The 19721-nt window shown below is 47.6% G+C and overlaps 1 protein-coding gene across 2 annotated transcripts in view; it reads left to right on the top strand.

Annotated features, from left to right (window-relative positions):
- LOC116359547 (dysbindin domain-containing protein 1-like) overlaps window positions 1-19721 on the top strand; it is a 46836-nt gene that overhangs the window by 9430 nt on the left and 17685 nt on the right. Inside the window, exon 2 of one of the 2 annotated variants that reach the window (XM_031812312.1) lies at window positions 10701-10856. In XM_031812312.1, coding sequence (XP_031668172.1) covers window positions 10701-10856 — 156 coding nt within the window. The remainder of the gene's footprint in view (window positions 1-10700; window positions 10857-19721) is intronic. The other variant, XM_031812315.1, reaches the window with a different exon arrangement.

The following is a 19721-nucleotide window of genomic DNA, read 5'->3' as shown; positions in this document are numbered from 1 at the left end:
GCTGTATACAGGGCGTACCGGTAAAGAGTCAATGTGGAGGCTGTATACAGGGGGTACCGGTACAGAGTCAATGTGGAGGCTGTATACAGGGCGTACCGAAAGAGTCAATGTGGAGGCTGTATACAGGGGGTACCGGGTAAAGAGTCATGTGGAGGCTGTATACAGGGGTACCGGTAAAGAGTCATGTGGAGGCTGTATACAGGGCGTACCGGTAAAGAGTCAATGTGGAGGCTATATAAGGGGTACTGATACAGAGTCAATGTGGAGGCTATATACAGGGGGTACTGGTACCGAGTCAATGTGGAGAATATATACAGGGGGTACCTGGTACAGAGTCAATGTGGAGATATATACAGGGAGCTACTGGTTAAGAGTCCAAATGTGATGGAGGCTATATACAGGGAGTACTGGTTAAGAGTCAATGTGGAGGCTGTATACAGGGTGGTACCGTGTAAAGAGTCAATGTGGAGGCTGTATACAGGGGGTACCGGTAAAGAGTCAATGTGGAGGCTGTATAACAGGGCCGTACCGGTAAAGAGTCAATGTGGAGGCTATATACATGGTGGGCTCACGTGATACAGAGTCAATGTGGAGGCTATATACAGGGGGTAACTGGTACAGAGTCAATGTGGAGAATATATACAGGGGGTACCGGTACAGAGTCAATGTGGAGACTATATACAGGGAGGTACTGGTTAAGAGTCAATTGTGGAGGCTATATACAGGAGGTACGCAGGTACAGAGTCAATGTGGATGCTATATACAAGGGGTACCGGTACAGAGTCAATGTGGAGACTATATACAGGGAGTATCTGGTTAAGAGTCAATGTGGAGGCTATATACAGGGGGTATCGGTACAGAGTCAATGTGGAGACTATATACAGGGGGTACCGGTAAAGAGTCAATGTGGAGGCTATATCTAGGGGGTATCGGTTCAGAGTCAATGTGGAGGCTGTATACAGGGGGTACCGGTACAGAGTCAATGTGGAGACTATATACAGGGAGTACCGGTTAAGAGTCAATGTGGAGGCTATATACAGGGGGTATCGGTACAGAGTCAATGTGGAGACTATATACAGGGGGTACCGGTAAAGAGTCAATGTGGAGGCTATATCTAGGGGGTATCGGTTCAGAGTCAATGTGGAGGCTGTATACAGGGGGTACCGGTACAGAGTCAATGTGGAGGCTATATACAGGGGGTACCGGTAAAGAGTCAATGTGGAGGCTGTATACAGGGGGTACCTGGTAAAGAGTCAATGTGGAGGCTATATACAGGGGGTACTGGTACAGAGTCAATGTGGAGACTATATACAGGGGGTATCGGTACAGAGTCAATGTGGAGGCTATATACAGGGGGTACCGTACAGAGTCAAATGTGGAGGCTGTATACAGGGGGTACCGGTACAGAGTCTGCAATGTGGAGGCTATATACAAGGGGTACCGGTACAGAGCCAATGTGGAGGCTATATACAGGGGGTACTGGTACAGAGTCAATGTGGAGAATATATACAGGGGGTACCGGTACAGAGTCAATGTGGAGGCTATATACAGGGAGTACGGTTAAGAGTCAATGTGGAGGCGATATACAGGGGTACCGGTACAGAGTCATGTGGAGACTATATACAGGGGGTACCGGTAAAGAGTCAATGTGGAGGCTGTATACAGGGGGTACCGGTACAGTGTCAATGTGGAGGCTGTATACAGGGCGTACCGGTGAAAGAGTCAATGTGGAGGCTGTATACAGGGGGTACCGGTACAGAGTCAATGTGGAGGCTGTATACAGGGCGTACCGGTAAAGAGTCAATGTGGAGGCTGTATACAGTGGGTACCGGTAAAGAGTCAATGTGGAGGCTGTATACAGGGGGTACCGGTAAGAGTTCAATGTGGAGGCTGTATACAGGGCGTACCGGTAAAGAGTCAATGTGGAGGCTATATACAGGGGGTACTGATACAGAGTCAATGTGGAGGCTATATACAGGGGGTACTGGTACAGAGTCAATGTGGAGAATATATACAGGGGGGTACCGGTACAGAGTCAATGTGGAGACTATATACAGGGAGTACTGGTTAAGAGTCAATGTGGAGGCTATATACAGGGAGTACTGGTTAAGAGTCAATGTGGAGGCTGTATACAGGGGGTACCGGTAAAGAGTCAATGTGGAGGCTGTATACAGGGGGTACCGGTAAAGAGTCAATGTGGAGGCTGTATACAGGGCGTACCGGTAAAGAGTCAATGTGGAGGCTATATACAGGGGGTACTGATACAGAGTCATGTGGAGGCTATATACAGGGGGTACTGGTACAGAGTCAATGTGGAGAATATATACAGGGGGTACCGGTACAGAGTCAATGTGGAGACTATATACAGGGAGTACTGGGTTAGAGTCAATGTGGAGGCTATATACAGGAGGTACCGGTACAGAGTCAATGTGGATGCTATATACAAGGGTACCGGTACAGAGTCAATGTGGAGACTATATACAGGAGTACTGGTTAAGAGTCAATGTGGAGGCTATATACAGGGGGTATCGGTACAGAGTCAATGTGGAGACTATATACAGGGGGTACCGGTAAAGAGTCAATGTGGAGGCTATATCTAGGGGGTATCGGTTCAGAGTCAATGTGGAGGCTGTATACAGGGGGTACCGGTACAGAGTCAATGTGGAGACTATATACAGGGAGTACCGGTTAAGAGTCAATGTGGAGGCTATATACAGGGGGGTATCGGTACAGAGTCAATGTGGAGACTATATACAGGGGGTACCGGTTAAAGAGTCAATGTGGAGGCTATATCTAGGGGGTATCGGTTCAGAGTCAATGTGGAGGCTGTATACAGGGGGTACCGGTACAGAGTCAATGTGGAGGCTATATACAGGGGGTACCGGTAAAGAGTCAATGTGGAGGCTGTATACAGGGGGTACCGGTAAAGAGTCAATGTGGAGGCTATATACAGGGGGTACTGGTACAGAGTCAATGTGGAGACTATATACAAGGGGGTATCGTACAGAGTCAATGTGGAGGCTATATACAGGGGTACTTGGTACAAGAGTCAATGTGGAGACTAATATCAGGGGGTATCGGTACAGAGTCAATGTGGAGGCTCTATACAGGGGGTACCCGGTAGAGAGTCAATGTGGAGGCTATATACAGGGGGTACCGGTACATGAGTCAATGTGGAGCTGTATACAGGGGGTATCGGTACAGAGTCAATGTGGAGGCTATATACAGGGGGGTACCGTACAGAGTCAATGTGGAGGCTATATACAGGAGGTACTGTACAGAGTCAATGTGGAGGCTATATACAGGGCGTACTGGTAAAGAGTCAATGTGGAAGCGTGTATACAGGGGGTACCGGTACAGAGTCGTCAATTGGAGGCTATATACAGGGGGGTACCGGTACAGAGCCAATGTGGAGGCTATATACAGGGGGTACTGGTACAGAGTCAATGTGGAGAATATATACAGGGGGTACTGGTACAGAGTCAATGTGGAGGCTATATACAGGGGGTACCGGTACAGAGTCAATGTGGAGGCTGTATACAGGGGGTACCGGTACAGAGTCGTCAATGTGGAGGCTATATACAAGGGGGTACCGGTACAGAGCCAATGTGGAGGCTATATACAGGGGTACTGGTACAGAGTCAATGTGGAGAATATATACAGGGTGGTACCCGGTACAGACGTCAATGTGGAGGCTATATACAGGGAGTACCGGTTAAGAGTCATGTGGAGGCGATATACAGGGGGTACCGGTACAGAGTCAATGTGGAGACTATATACAGGGGTACCGGTAAAGAGTCAATGTGGAGGCTGTATACAGGGTGGTACCGTACAGAGTCAATGTGGAGGCTGATACAGGGCGTACGCGTAAAGAGTCAATGTGGAGGCTGTATACAGGGGGTACCGGTACAGAGTCAATGTGGAGGCTGTATACAGGGCGTACCGGTAAAGAGTCAATGTGGAGGCTGTATACAGGGGGTACCGGTAAAGAGTCAATGTGGAGGCTGTATACAGGGGGTACCGGTAAAGAGTCATGTGGGAGGCTGTATACAGGGCGTACCGGTAAAGAGTCAATGTGGAGGCTATATACAGGGGGTACTGATACAGAGTCAATGTGGAGGCTATATACAGGGGGTACTGGTACAGAGTCAATGTGGAGAATATATACAGGGGGTACCGGTACAGAGTCAATGTGGAGACTATATACAGGGAGTACTGGTTAAGAGTCAATGTGGAGGCTATATACAGGGAGTACTGGTTAAGAGTCAATGTGGAGGCTGTATACAGGGGGTACCGGTAAAGAGTCAATGTGGAGGCTGTATACAGGGGGTACCGGTAAAGAGTCAATGTGGAGGCTGTATACAGGGGCGTACCGGTAAAGAGTCAATGTGGAGGCTATATACAGGGGGTACTGATACAGAGTCAATGTGGAGGCTATATACAGGGGGTACTGGTACAGAGTCAATGTGGAGAATATATACAGGGGGGTACCGGTACAGAGTCAATGTGGAGACTATATACAGGGAGTACTGGTTAAGAGTCAATGTGGAGGCTATATACAGGAGGTACCGGTACAGAGTCAATGTGGATGCTATATACAAGCGGTACCGGTACAGAGTCAATGTGGAGACTATATACAGGGAAGTACTGGTTAAGAGTCAATGTGGAGGCTATATACAGGGGGTATCGGTACAGAGTCAATGTGGAGACTATATACAGGGGGTACCGGTAAAGAGTCAATGTGGAGGCTATATCTAGGGGGTATCGGTTCAGAGTCAATGTGGAGGCTGTATACAGGGGGTACCGGTACAGAGTCAATGTGGAGACTATATACAGGGAGTACCGGTTAAGAGTCAATGTGGAAGGCTATATACAGGGGGTATCGGTACAGAGTCAATGTGGAGACTATATACAGGGGGTACCGGTAAAGAGTCAATGTGGAGGCTATATCTAGGGGGTATCGGTTCAGAGTCAATGTGGAGGCTGTATACAGGGGGTACCGGTACAGAGTCAATGTGGAGGCTATATACAGGGGGTACCGGTAAAGAGTCAATGTGGAGGCTGTATACAGGGGGTACCGGTAAAGAGTCAATGTGGAGGCTATATACAGGGGGTACTGGTACAGAGTCAATGTGGAGACTATATACAGGGGGTATCGGTACAGAGTCAATGTGGAGGCTATATACAGGGGGTACTGGTACAGAGTCAATGTGGAGACTATATACAGGGGGTATCGGTACAGAGTCAATGTGGAGGCTCTATACAGGGGGTACCGGTAGAGAGTCAATGTGGAGGCTATATACAGGGGGTACCGGTACAGAGTCAATGTGGAGGCTGTATACAGGGGGGTACCGGTACAGAGTCAATGTGGAGGCTATATACAGGGGGTACCGGTACAGAGTCAATGTGGGAGGCTGTATACAGGGGGTACCGGTACAGAGTCGTCAATGTGGAGGCTATATACAGGGGGTACCGGTACAGAGCCAATGTGGAGGCTATATACAGAGGGTACTGGTACAGAGTCAATGTGGAGAATATATACAGGGGGGTACCGGTACAGAGTCAATGTGGAGGCTATATACAGGGGGTACCGTTACAGAGCCAATGTGGGAGGCTATATACAGGGGGTACTGGTACAGAGTCAATGTGGAGACTATATACAGGGGGGTACCGGTACAGAGTCAATGTGGAGGCTATATACAGGGGGTACCGGTACAGAGTCAATGTGGAGGCTATATACAGGAGGTACCGGTACAGAGTCAATGTGGAGGCTATATACAGGGCCTACTGGTAAAAAGTCAATGTGGAAGCTGTATACAGGGGGTACCGGTACAGAGTCGTCAATGTGGAGGCTATATACAGGGGGTACCGGTACAGAGTCAATGTGGAGGCTGTATACAGGGGGTACCGGTACAGAGTCGTCAATTTGGAGGCTATATACAAGGGGTACCGGTACAGAGCCAATGTGGAGGCTATATACAGGTGGTACTGGTACAGAGTCAATGTGGAGACTATATACAGGGAGTACTGGTTAAGAGTCAATGTGGAGGCTATATACAGGAGGTACCGGTACAGAGTCAATGTGGATGCTATATACAAGGGGTACCGGTACAGAGTCAATGTGGAGACTATATACAGGGAGTACTGGTTAAGAGTCAATGTGGAGGCTATATACAGGGGGTATCGGTACAGAGTCAATGTGGAGACTATATACAGGGGTACCGGTAAAGAGTCAATGTGGAGGCTATATCTAGGGGGTATCGGTTCAGAGTCCAATGTGGAGGCTGTATACAGGGGGTACCGGTACAGAGTCAATGTGGAGACTATATACAGGGAGTACCGGTTAAGAGTCAATGTGGAGGCTATATACAGGGGGTATCGGTACAGAGTCAATGTGGAGACTATATACAGGGGGTACCGGTAAAGAGTCAATGTGGAGGCTATATCTAGGGGGTATCGGTTCAGAGTCAATGTGGAGGCTGTATACAGGGGGTACCGGTACAGAGTCAATGTGGAGGCTATATACAGGGGGTACCGGTAAAGAGTCAATGTGGAGGCTGTATACAGGGGGTACCGGTAAAGAGTCAATGTGGAGGCTATATACAGGGGGTACTGGTACAGAGTCAATGTGGAGACTATATACAGGGGGTATCGGTACAGAGTCAATGTGGAGGCTATATACAGGGGGTACTGGTACAGAGTCAATGTGGAGACTATATACAGGGGGTATCGGTACAGAGTCAATGTGGAGGCTCTATACAGGGGGGTACCGGTAGAGAGTCAATGTGGAGGCTATATACAGGGGGTACCGGTACAGAGTCAATGTGGAGGCTGTATACAGGGGGGTACCGGTACAGAGTCAATGTGGAGGCTATATACAGGGGGGTACCGGTACAGAGTCAATGTGGAGGCTGTATACAGGGGGTACCGGTACAGAGTCGTCAATGTGGAGGCTATATACAGGGGGTACCGGTACAGAGCCAATGTGGAGGCTATATACAGAGGTACTGGTACAGAGTCAATGTGGAGAATATATACAGGGGGTACCCGGTACAGAGTCAATGTGGAGGCTATATACAGGGGGTACCGTTACAGAGCCAATGTGGAGGCTATATACAGGGGGTACTGGTACAGAGTCAATGTGGAGACTATATACAGGGGGTACCGGTACAGAGTCAATGTGGAGGCTATATACAGGGGGGTACCGGTACAGAGTCAATGTGGAGGCTATATACAGGAGGTACCGGTACAGAGTCAATGTGGAGGCTATATACAGGGGGTACCGGTACAGAGTCAATGTGGAGGCTGTATACAGGGGGTACCGGTACAGAGTCGTCAATTTGGAGGCTATATACAAGGGGTACCGGTACAGAGCCAATGTGGAGGCTATATACAGGTGGTACTGTACAGAGTCAATGTGGAGAATATATACAGGGGGTACCGGTACAGAGTCAATGTGGAGGCTATATACAGGGAGTACCGGTTAAGAGTCAATGTGGAGGCTATATACAGGGGGTACCGGTACAGAGTCAATGTGGAGACTATATACAGGGGGTACCGGTAAAGAGTCAATGTGGAGGCTGTATACCGGGGGTACCGGTACAGAGTCAATGTGGAGGCTGTATACAGGGCGTACCGGTAAAGAGTCAATGTGGAGGCTGTATACAGGGGGTACCGGTACAGAGTCAATGTGGAGGCTATATACAGTGGGTACCGGTACAGAGTCAATGTGGAGGCTATATACAGGGGGTACCGGTACAGAGTCAATGTGCAGGGGCACATGTTAGTTGAGGTAATTGAGGGAATATGTCCATGTAGGTAGGGGTAAAGTGACGATGCATAGATAATAAACAGTGAGTAGCATCAATGTAAAAGAGGGAGGGGGTGGGACAAAATGCAAATAGTCTGGGTAGCTATTTGATTAACTGTTCAGGGGTCTTACGGCTTGGGAGTAGAAGCTGTGAAGGAGCCTTTTGGGTGGGCTAGAGATAGTACGTGTGTGTGTATGTGTGTGTGTGTGTGTGTGTGTGTGTGTGTGTGTGTGTGTGTGTGTGTGTGTGTGTGTGTGTGTGTGTGTGTGTGTGTGTGTGTGTGTGTGTGTGTGTGTGTGTGTGTGTGTGGGTGTGTGTGGGTGGGTGGGTGCGCTTGTACACTTGCATGTGTGAAAATGTGTGTGTGAATGTGTGACAGTTTGATCAAGTGTGTATGGATTTCTACTAGAGTGGGGAGTGTGCTCTGTAGATGACTGCATATGAGTTTACCGAATGTTCAGGTGTATATCGGCATGTTTGAGAGACTAGAGGCTGTGTGTTGGTTTGTGAGTCTTCTAAGATACACCTCAGCTCCCTGGATAATATTCCGTGACTCAGAACCTGGTGGAATGTAGTCTTCCTCCAAGGAATGTGTTGTCTCAGAACATCAGATGAGACAGCCGTTTTCAATTTAAATATAATTGAATGTCCAACTCGGCGTAGTACACAAGCACATCCACATCAGTCTCTTTCCATCACTGTCTGTACGTGACTCACACACACTGGAGGAGATCTAAACTACCTTTACACACAACTTCATACATTCAAACACACACACACACACACATAACATAGATACTGTGAATACTACATTTATTTCTAGATAAGACCCCCTATGTGTAAACCTGTCTATGGTCAAACCCACAGCATGCAGTGTTAAGGAACAGAGCTATTCAGGGGTTCATGTGGATACAGTAGGTGATATAATAACCTGGGGATTAATGTTACTGTAGATTATCATCAGTATTCATGGTTAACCTTCTGTTCAACCCCTCCTATTACACTAAATATTACACTAGATTTGAGGGAGTTATTCAATAGAAAGTGGATCATTTAACTGTGTGAGCCTGGTAGAAAAGTAATATGAACTTTGATAAAAATCTCATTTTGGTGCCATTTCATCCCTTTAGCCTCTTTGAAAAGCTACACAGAATGACAGCCCTGTGGTAATTGCAGTCCAACGGGATAAAAACCTGAACTCTGAAATGAGAGGGGAAATAAAGGGATAGAGAACCACAGTAAAAAGGTTTAGTGAAGTGGATAAAATGAGAGTTTCAGAGTTTTAACTTTTTAAATAAAACATGTGAGTGAGTATAGGGAGGCTCTGAGGCGGTGGTTCATTGAAATTGAGGTAGTGAAACTGAAACAGTAGAGCTACTGTCACTAGACAACCTTTTACATAACAACACACATTGTCTTTTCCCTGTGAGCAAAGCACAGCACAGGACAGTGAAACAGTAGAGCTACCGTCACTACATAACAACACACATTGTCTTTTCCCTGTGAGCAAAGCACAGCACAGGACAGTGAAACAGTAGAGATACTGTCACTACATAACAACACACATTGTCTTTTCCCTGTGAGCAAAGCACAGGACAGGACAGGACAGCACAGGACAGGACAGCACAGCACAGGACATCACAGGACAGGACAGGACAGCACAGGACAGGACAGCACAGGGCAGGGCAGGGCAGGACAGCACAGGACAGGACAGCACAGGACAGGACAGCACAGCATAGGACAGGACAGGACAGGACAGCACAGGACAGTGAAACAGTAGAGCTACTGTCACTACATAACAACACACATTGTCTTTTCCCTGTGAGCAAAGCACAGGACAGGACAGGACAGGACAGCACAGGACAGCACAGGACAGGACAGCACAGGACAGCACAGGACAGGACAGCACAGGACAGTAGAGCTACTGTCACTACATAACAACACACATTTTCTTTTCCCTGTGAGCAAAGCAAAGGACAGGACAGGACAGCACAGGACAGCACAGGACAGCACAGGACAGGACAGCACAAGACAGGACAGCACAGGACAGGACAGGACAGCACAGGACAGGGCAGGACAGGGCAGGACAGGACAGGACGGCACAGCACAGCACAGCACAGGACAGGACAGGACAAGACAGGACGGGACAGGACAGGACAGTGAAACAGGCTCTGTAGAAAGACAGGAGCACCAAGATATCTGGAAATAGAACAAGTAAGACAAACGCTTTCTCATCTGACAATTGAAATGCTATAAAAACAGAATTTTCCACTTTGAAATGTACACCGTGGGGTTATATTGCAGAAACGTAATAATTATTGATTTTTCAACACATTTTAAAATTCTAGATTGGTGGTTATATTCTTTCTGTTGCAACCCAAATGCCAATACTGGTATTTTATGCAGTGTTTATTTACTCTGTGTGTGTGTGTGCATGTGCGTGTGTTTATCCACGTATGTGTGCACGCATGTGTGCAAGTGTGTGTGACTGTGTTATACAGCATTGTGCACAGCAGGGTGGGTCCATAAACAAATGTCACATAAGACATCCTCAGGAGAAGATGGATGGGCATGGTCACCCAGAATAGTCTGTTAGTCACACACTGCTTCCTGAGGCGAGACGCACACCGGCTAAATATGATTACCAGCACACAGCATAAATGCATCACAAAACACACATGCCAAACATGAACAAAAGGAGATCATGGATGCAGGAAGGGCTAGACTGTGACAACGAACACTCACTCTTATCTGTCTCATTTGCTCTCTCCCACTGTTTCTGTATGTGTGCGTACGTGTGTACTTACTTACTTACTTACTTACTTATGTGCGTGTGTGTGTGTGTGTGTGTGTGTGTGTGTGTGTGTGTGTGTGTGTTTGCCACCACAGAGCCCAATAAAGACATCCAGAAGTTGCTGAAGCCCTCCAGCTCAGGGGACCTTTCCAAGGAGTTGTACCATCACCCAGTGGGGGAAGAGGAGGGAGGGCTCCCAGGACACACTGCTGGCCTGCTGCACGTCACCGAGAGGAGACGTGAGTACCGGGGTAAGGGGAGCGATGGAGGAGTGGTGGATGGATGGATGGATGGATGGATGGATGGATGGATGGATGGATGGATGGATGGATGGATGGAGGGAGGGAGGGAGGGTGGATTGGATGGATAGAAAAAAGGAGTGGGGGAGGATGGGGAGGATAGTAATTAAGGGATGGCTAAGGGAGGGTAGTTGGATGGAATTTTAACAATATAATATGGCTAGTAAGCCAAAATTTTTAAAAATCTGTAAGGTTCTACAAACCTTTAGATTGAGAAAAGTTATTTATAGAACCAACCAAGGGTTGTAACAATTGCTATATGGACACTTTAAAAAATATATTTTATAAAGAACCATGAAAAAATATTTTATATACAGTAGCACCAAAAAAGGGCCTTTCTCAATCTCAAAGGTTCTTTGTAGAACCGTAGCATGGTTTTTATTCTGGTTTACTAGCCATTTTATATTGTTAAAATCCCATTGCAGTTATTATTGTGTTTTATCAACAAGTTAAATCAGGTGTGCCAGCTCTGGAATGGCTGTGGGTCCCTGAGGAGATTATTGATAACTACTGACTTCGTCAATCATTCTGAATGTGAATCTTTCACAAGAACACATCACTGGCCTTTGTCACATATAACATGTGACATATAACATGTGACAGCATGAGACAACAGATTACATCAACTGGAATTACACCCTCACTCACGGTTGCACAAAAAGAGCCACGCCCCAAAATATTTGAATGAGCCGCTGCAGCTACATTTTAATTATCACTAAAGTCAAATAAAATTGAGCTGCAAAGAACCATTGAAGGTCTCAAATTGTTCTTTGGGTCAGGATTGTTCAATATAGAACCATCCCCCTTCCCAAAGAACCCTGGAGAAACCTTCATTTTTTTGTGTGTAAGAGGAAGGTAATTTTTGGGGGGGCACAGGTACACACTGTGGTCAGTTCGTCACTTCCTCTGGGGTTAAATTAGAATATATTGCACCCATCTGTCCAGTTCCCCTGACCTGACTTCCACCCTGTCCTGTACCCATCCCCACTTCCAATCCCCCAGCTAAAAGGCATCATTGTGTGTCTGTCCCCCCACAGAGGGAACCATGTGTCACTGTGCCTATCTGCACCAGGCCCAGGGCTGAGCCAGAGGCAGACAGACACAGAGACAGACACAAGCCTCACAAGGAGGCCTTTATCTACACAACGACTAAACACCCATTCAGGGAGACGGCCACTACAGCTCCGTATCTGTGTCCTTCTGCCTTAATGAGACACCTGGGGCACAGTTACCCTACAGACAGAGAGGGAGGAGGGTGAAATGTGGTACTCTGTCGAATCCCATGTGTGTTCCTTTACAAAAACCCTTTAGTTACATCATAAAACTAGTACATTTATTCGCTCCCCATGAATTGTGGGGAGCGAATAACAATTGGATAAAGTTGTTAATGGCCCTATTGCTGAGTTTGGCTGGACCCAATGACTTTGTTACCTCTAGATAAGGCCAAGTCCAGTTTACTGGCCCTGAGCCAAGCATCTCACTGTGCACTATAACCAATCCTACTGAGACACAGTGAAAGCCCCTGTTAATGCCTGAGTGTATGAGAGTGTTTGGGAATCATTACAGCCTCATTACAGGCTGTTGTTGAGACTGGCAGTTCTATACTGTGCTCATCGTTTTGCTAAAGGGGAGACCCTGACAACCATCTCTCTAGCTTACCCCGTCTCCCCTCGATCCTCATTATAGGCTGCCCTGGCTAGGCTAATGATCAGTGAGCCATGGGGAGGCTGGGGGGCCTTGGGGGGGGGGGGGTGAGATACAGAGGCATTCTACTTTTTGATGGAGCCCCTAGTCTCTACACCGCTCCCCTCAGCCAGACTACTGCTATTGACAGCCATGCCTACCAGGCAATTATCTCAGTCTTCACTAAGGCAGATTAGCCCTCTTCTCCCTCATCTTTCTCTCCCCAGATTTGTTTTTCCAAACTCTTTCTTATCTCTCACGCTCTCTCAATTTGTCTTTCCAATTGAGTTTGTCCGTTCCTCTTTTCCATTACATGTATACTCTTCCCTCTCCCCTTATCTTACATTCTATTACATTTTCAATATACAGTACATCCTGGCAGAAAGGAGAGACAGAGAGATCCCTGAGTACAACCACAGAGAGGACAGAGAGTGGAGGGGAGTGAGAGAAGGTAGAGACAGAGACAGAGAGATCCCTGAGTACAACCACAGAGAGGACAGAGAGTGGAGGGGAGTGAGAGAAGGCAGAGACAGAGAGATCCCTGAGTACAACCACAGAGAGGACAGAGAGTGGAGGGGAGTGAGAGAAGGCAGAGACAGAGACAGAGACAGAGAGATCCCTGAGTACAACCACAGAGAGGACAGAGAGTGGAGGGGAGTGAGAGAAGGCAGAGAGACAGAGACAGAGAGATCCCTGAGTACAACCACAGAGAGGACAGAGAGTGGAGGGGAGTGAGAGAAGGCAGAGACAGAGACAGAGACAGAGAGATCCCTGAGTACAACCACAGAGAGGACAGAGAGTGGAGGGGAGTGAGAGAAGGCAGAGACAGAGACAGAGAGATCCCTGAGTACAACCACAGAGAGGACAGAGAGTGGAGGGGAGTGAGAGAAGGCAGAGACAGAGACAGAGAGATCCCTGAGTACAACCACAGAGAGGACAGATAGTGGAGGGGAGTGAGAGAAGGCAGAGACAGAGACAGAGAGATCCCTGAGTACAACCACAGAGAGGACAGAGAGTGGAGGGGAGTGAGAGAAGGCAGAGACAGAGACAGAGAGATCCCTGAGTACAACCACAGAGAGGACAGAGAGTGGAGGGGAGTGAGAGAAGGCAGAGACAGAGACAGAGAGATCCCTGAGTACAACCACAGAGAGGACAGAGAGTGGAGGGGAGTGAGAGAAGGCAGAGACAGAGACAGAGAGATCCCTGAGTACAACCACAGAGAGGACAGAGAGTGGAGGGGAGTGAGAGAAGGCAGAGACAGAGACAGAGACAGAGAGATCCCTGAGTACAACCACAGAGAGGACAGAGAGTGGAGGGGAGTGAGAGAAGGCAGAGACAGAGACAGAGAGATCCCTGAGTACAACCACAGAGAGGACAGAGAGTGGAGGGGAGTGAGAGAAGGCAGAGACAGAGACAGAGAGATCCCTGAGTACAACCACAGAGAGGACAGAGAGTGGAGGGGAGTGAGAGAAGGCAGAGACAGAGACAGAGACAGAGACAGAGAGATCCCTGAGTACAACCACAGAGAGGACAGAGAGTGGAGGGGAGTGAGAGAAGGCAGAGACAGAGACAGAGAGATCCCTGAGTACAACCACAGAGAGGACAGATAGTGGAGGGGAGTGAGAGAAGGCAGAGACAGAGACAGAGAGATCCCTGAGTACAACCACAGAGAGGACAGAGAGTGGAGGGGAGTGAGAGAAGGCAGAGACAGAGACAGAGACAGAGAGATCCCTGAGTACAACCACAGAGAGGACAGAGAGTGGAGGGGAGTGAGAGAAGGCAGAGACAGAGACAGAGAGATTCCTGAGTACAACCACAGAGAGGACAGAGAGTGGAGGGGAGTGAGAGAAGGCAGAGACAGAGACAGAGAGATCCCTGAGTACAACCACAGAGAGGACAGAGAGTGGAGGGGAGTGAGAGAAGGCAGAGACAGAGACAGAGACAGAGAGATCCCTGAGTACAACCACAGAGAGGACAGAGAGTGGAGGGGAGTGAGAGAAGGCAGAGACAGAGACAGAGAGATCCCTGAGTACAACCACAGAGAGGACAGAGAGTGGAGGGGAGTGAGAGAAGGCAGAGACAGAGACAGAGAGATCCCTGAGTACAACCACAGAGAGGACAGAGAGTGGAGGGGAGTGAGAGAAGGCAGAGACAGAGACAGAGACAGAGACAGAGACAGAGACAGAGACAGAGACAGAGACAGAGACAGAGACAGAGACAGAGACAGAGACAGAGACAGAGAGATCCCTGAGTACAACCACAGAGAGGACAGAGAGTGGAGGGGAGTGAGAGAAGGCAGAGACAGAGACAGAGACAGAGAGATCCCTGAGTACAACCACAGAGAGGACAGAGAGTGGAGGGGAGTGAGAGAAGGCAGAGGCAGAGACAGAGAGATCCCTGAGTACAACCACAGAGAGGACAGAGAGTGGAGGGGAGTGAGAGAAGGCAGAGACAGAGACAGAGACAGAGAGATCCCTGAGTACAACCACAGAGAGGACAGAGAGTGGAGGGGAGTGAGAGAAGGCAGAGACATAGACAGAGAGATCCCTGAGTACAACCACAGAGAGGACAGAGAGTAGAGGGGAGTGAGAGAAGGCAGAGCGAAGAGAAGAAGGGAGAAGAACAATAAAAAGGAAATACCTGAGGCTGCATTTAAGTAGGGGCCAAAAGCCAAAGAAACAGCAAATGTCATTTCTAAGTCCTCTTTATTTTTTCTCATTTTCAATTTGTAACCGTCAGCCAAAAATAGCAGGACAAGAAGGACAAGTGGTTGGTTTGGGTATGTGTGTGCTTCACAAGTGGGCTACCGCTTAGCATCCTTTAAACAGCTGCCATACTAGTCTACTGTATGACTGACACCTTTCCTTCTCAATGTGAATGTATTATGGGTCTAGTCCCGCCAATGGGCTCCCAGAGAGACACTTAATGAGTTGAGAGAGTGCAGCAACCGTTTCTCTCCATCTCTCTCACCAACCTTGCTGGGAGAGAAAATGTGTTACTGATCAATTATTCAAGGAGAAATGGGGTTGGGAGAAGACAGGAAAGAAGAGAGGAGGGGTTAGATGCGAGTAGAGGACCGGTAGAGGAAAGAAATTAACAAAGGGTACTGGGATGACTAACTAGTTTAGAGAGAGACAGAAAAAGAGAGAGATAAAGCGGAGGTAGCATTTCTTTATAACCCCTTTCTGTCTTCATCTCCCCTCTCTCCCTCTCTCTCATAACTCATTCTAACTACTTCTCTTCCCTCCCTCTTTCTCTCCCTTTCTCTCTCCTGCTCTTGCTGGGAGATTCAAAGAGACAGACAGCCATGGACAAGCCTATTCCGGGCCTCTGGGGAGAACTCATCCAGTAGAAGCTATTCTCAAAGTCTGATCTTAGTCCCTCCCTCCCTCCCTCCCTCCCTCCCTCCCTCCCTCCCTCCCTCCCTCCCTCCCTCCCCCCCTCCCTCCCTCCCTCCCTCCCTCCCTACCACACACACACACAAACATTGTACCCTACATTCCTCTTCCATATTCACACTTCCCCCTCCATCCCTCAATACATTCTTAAACCCAAATAATTTTCTCAGGGAGGGGTTGCACCTGATATGCCCTGAGGGTGTGTCGGCTTAGAGTACTGATGAAGTAGAATATAGTATGGGGTTATTAGAGTACGACAGCACCCTCCATATAATAGATTTTGTAGACTTATGAAAATATGCATGGGCACATTTCATTATCCAGCTTGCTCAGAATCTAGTCTAATGGCTAGAATATAGCCTAAACCATGCCACATACCAGGGCTTCATTCAGAATCAGAGCTGCTCTGCTGCTGTGGTGAGACTGCTGACAGCTGTGGACACAGGCTCTTTCATTTCCCCCATCAAAACCAATATGGGGCAGGTGTTGCTTCTTTCAGGTCCGTTGCTATGGCTATCATGACCTTTTTAGCCTTGTGTTATCTCAGCCTCAGAGTCTGAGCGATGCTAATGTCATGCTGTTACGCCTGACAGGCTTCGGTAATGCATTTTATTAAAGCCTTAACGTGGGTGAGCAGACCAGCTTTATATCTGATCAGGTAGTTGAAGAGCCTGGCCTGCACAGATCTAATGGCTCTGCTTAATACAGTCATGTCCAATTCAATTCCCTGTGTAGCGTGTTTGTGCTCGGCTACTCCAACCATTTCACACCATTATATCTAATTGACCTTATGTCATCCACGCTGGTAAATATTGCTACGTTATTGCATGTCACAACCAGCTAAATACTAAAGATTGTTTACAGAGATGGTCTTTTTTTGATGCAGTGCATCTGAAGCATGGTAAATGGATTCAGTTGATTAATAATATAATCCTTTATTTTATATAGCGCTTTTCATACAGAATCTCGCTTTAAAAAAACATACAAAAATCATTCAGGGAGCTGGCAGTTCATGAGAGATGGTCTTCCACAGCTGGATGATGATACAGTAAGTACAGGAGTAGCTTGAGTGGATGGTTCAGCGGGGAGGGAGAAACATTGGTCAGACAGGCAGGTCCGGAGCGCTTCATCAGGCAGCATCTGTCTCGGAAATTCACAGCTACTCCTCCTCTGTAGGTAGGCTGGAACAGATCCACCACTAAAAAGTGTAGCACTCACCTGGATGTAAGCACCTGAGTAACCATCACATCTCAGCAGTAATCAGCAACAGTCTCCTATGAGGCGAGCCTCTGTCATCCCCTCACACCACAGTCTACATCCTTCCAGAAACCGGGGCAGGTGGAACAAACAGTCGGTGAATCGTTCAAATTTAGATTAGTCAAGTGAACCAAGCAGGCCTGTAGAGATTTACTCTGAGGAAACAGTTAGCACAGAGCTCTTGACATCCCATAATGCTAATCAGGCCTTTATCACTGCATATGGTTCAGCTGATGCTGTGGAGTTCAGTTAACCCCTCAGACACACACTGACTGACCCGTAGTCTCTCCATCTATACGGATCTAAGGTCAGTTGTGTGCTTTTCCATGTAAGATGATCCTAGATCTGTACAGCAGGCTAGCCCAAAGCCCTAGGGAGGTAGAAGTTGCCCTTAACCAAAGATCGAGGATCAGCTTAACCTCCCCAAATCCTGGCCTTCACCATTAAGGTTGGATAATGTAAAACTAATCTTCGATCAGTGTCTAGTGTCAACTTCCTCCCATCCTGTGAAGGAGGAGTAGTGCAAGTAGTGCTCATTAAGCAAAAGTGAAACAGGAGTGTCTGCTTCTCTGTCTCTGATCCTCTACGGCTGCAGTTGTCTCATTAGAAGACTTCAAACGACAGAGGAATGTCAACCCACAATATCTTTACCTTCCTCTCCTCACAACTCTCTCCTCAGTGGCGTTCCTCTCATCTTTACTGTCTCCCACTCCTTCTCCTCTCCTCTCCCGTTCCACTTGTCTCCTCACATCTCCTCTCATTGGAGCTAGTGTCTGGAACACACAGGCAGATGTAATCAGTATTTATACTGTCTGTGGACAGGTCTGGTACAGAGGAACAAGACAATAGAGATTGTTGGAGGATTTTATATTGTACTTTTCATCAAGTACTGTACAAAATGTCTCTTGTTGTAGACATGTGTTGTTGTGAGTAGCAGGGTATCCCAGGCAAAGCAAGGCCACCACTCACTGTAAGAGCCAAAGCTATACAGAGTTTGGCAAACCATCATTCATGTTGGCACCAATCATTCAGTGACAATAATACTGTAATCCACAGAAGGGCTTACCAGGAAGAACTTCCAAATTCCAGGTGGAAAGGAGTTGGAGCAGAGATGGATATATTTGAGCTCACTTTAATCCATTGTTGAGGACAATTTACATTGTAGAATTCAATTGTCTGGGAACTACTGGCACCCAATGACATTCTCCATCTCTGTAACTCTGCCCATGTCTCCTCACAATGTGTGAAATACAGCAGAGCCACCACCAGGATTATGATTTAACATGATTATCAACTCTCTCTGACTTATAATAATATGGTTAAAGGTTTTTATCTTCTTAAATCAATGTCTGCGCTATATTTATCAGGAGTGAGAGAGCAGTGAGAGAATGGGGCTGTGCAGCTGCGGAACAAAGGAGTGTTGAGGAGAGGGCTGTGATCCACCCTGTGGCAGTATACTGCCTGGCTGGTAAAGAGAAATTAGCTGGGAAACGGTATCCTTAAAAACCATCCACCCCCGCTCTCTCTCTACACTCAGACACACAGCTATATACATCCATTCACAAGCCAAAAATACTAAGTGTTCACAGAGATACGCCTCCACAGCACATACATAAACACACACACATACATAAACACACACACATGAAGTACATACAGTCCCTTACTATTAACACCACATAGATCACACGGTCAGTCGTTATGCCTCACCCATGATCGCTAAAGAATGCCAGCTCCACCCAGCCCAAAGCATTGTGTCAGACAAGCATGGGGCTGTAACACTCCATAGATGCTTAGCAAAGCATATACATTTAACTGCCATACTGCATGAATGCTGCCAGTGTGGAATGTTGGGACTGTCATGCTCTTATTTTAACGTGAATAAAAACAGTACATGTTAACGGCACAGTCGTGCTGCTCTGGTGTATCAATAGACATTGGAGCAGGGTCTGGGGTATCAATAGACATTGGAGCAGGGTCTGGGGTATCAATAGACATTGGAGCAGGGTCTGTGGTATCAATAGACATTGGAGCAGGGTCTGGGGTATCAATAGACATGGAGCAGGTCTGGGGGTATCAATAGACATTGGAGCAGGGTCTGGGGTATCAATAGACATTGGAGCAGGGTCTGGGGTATCAATAGACATTGGAGCAGGGTCTGGGGTATCAATAGACATTGGAGCAGGGTCTGGGGTATCAATAGACATTGGAGCAGGGTCTGGGGTATCAATAGACATTGGAGCAGGGTCTGGGGTATCAATAGACATTGGAGCAGGGTCTGGGGTATCAATAGACATTGGAGCAGGTCTGGGTATCAATAGACATTGGAGCAGGGTCTGGGGTATCAATAGACATTGGAGCAGGGTCTGGGGTATCAATAGACATTGGAGCAGGGTCTGGGGTATCAATAGACATTGGAGCAGGGTCTGGGGTATCAATAGACATTGGAGCAGGGTCTGGGGTATCAATAGACATTGGA

This window comes from Oncorhynchus kisutch, linkage group LG3, assembly GCF_002021735.2.
Source record: "Oncorhynchus kisutch isolate 150728-3 linkage group LG3, Okis_V2, whole genome shotgun sequence".
NCBI lineage: Eukaryota > Metazoa > Chordata > Actinopteri > Salmoniformes > Salmonidae > Oncorhynchus > Oncorhynchus kisutch.
Note: the sequence above shows the minus strand (reverse complement) of the source record. Positions and strands in the feature narration are given on the sequence as shown.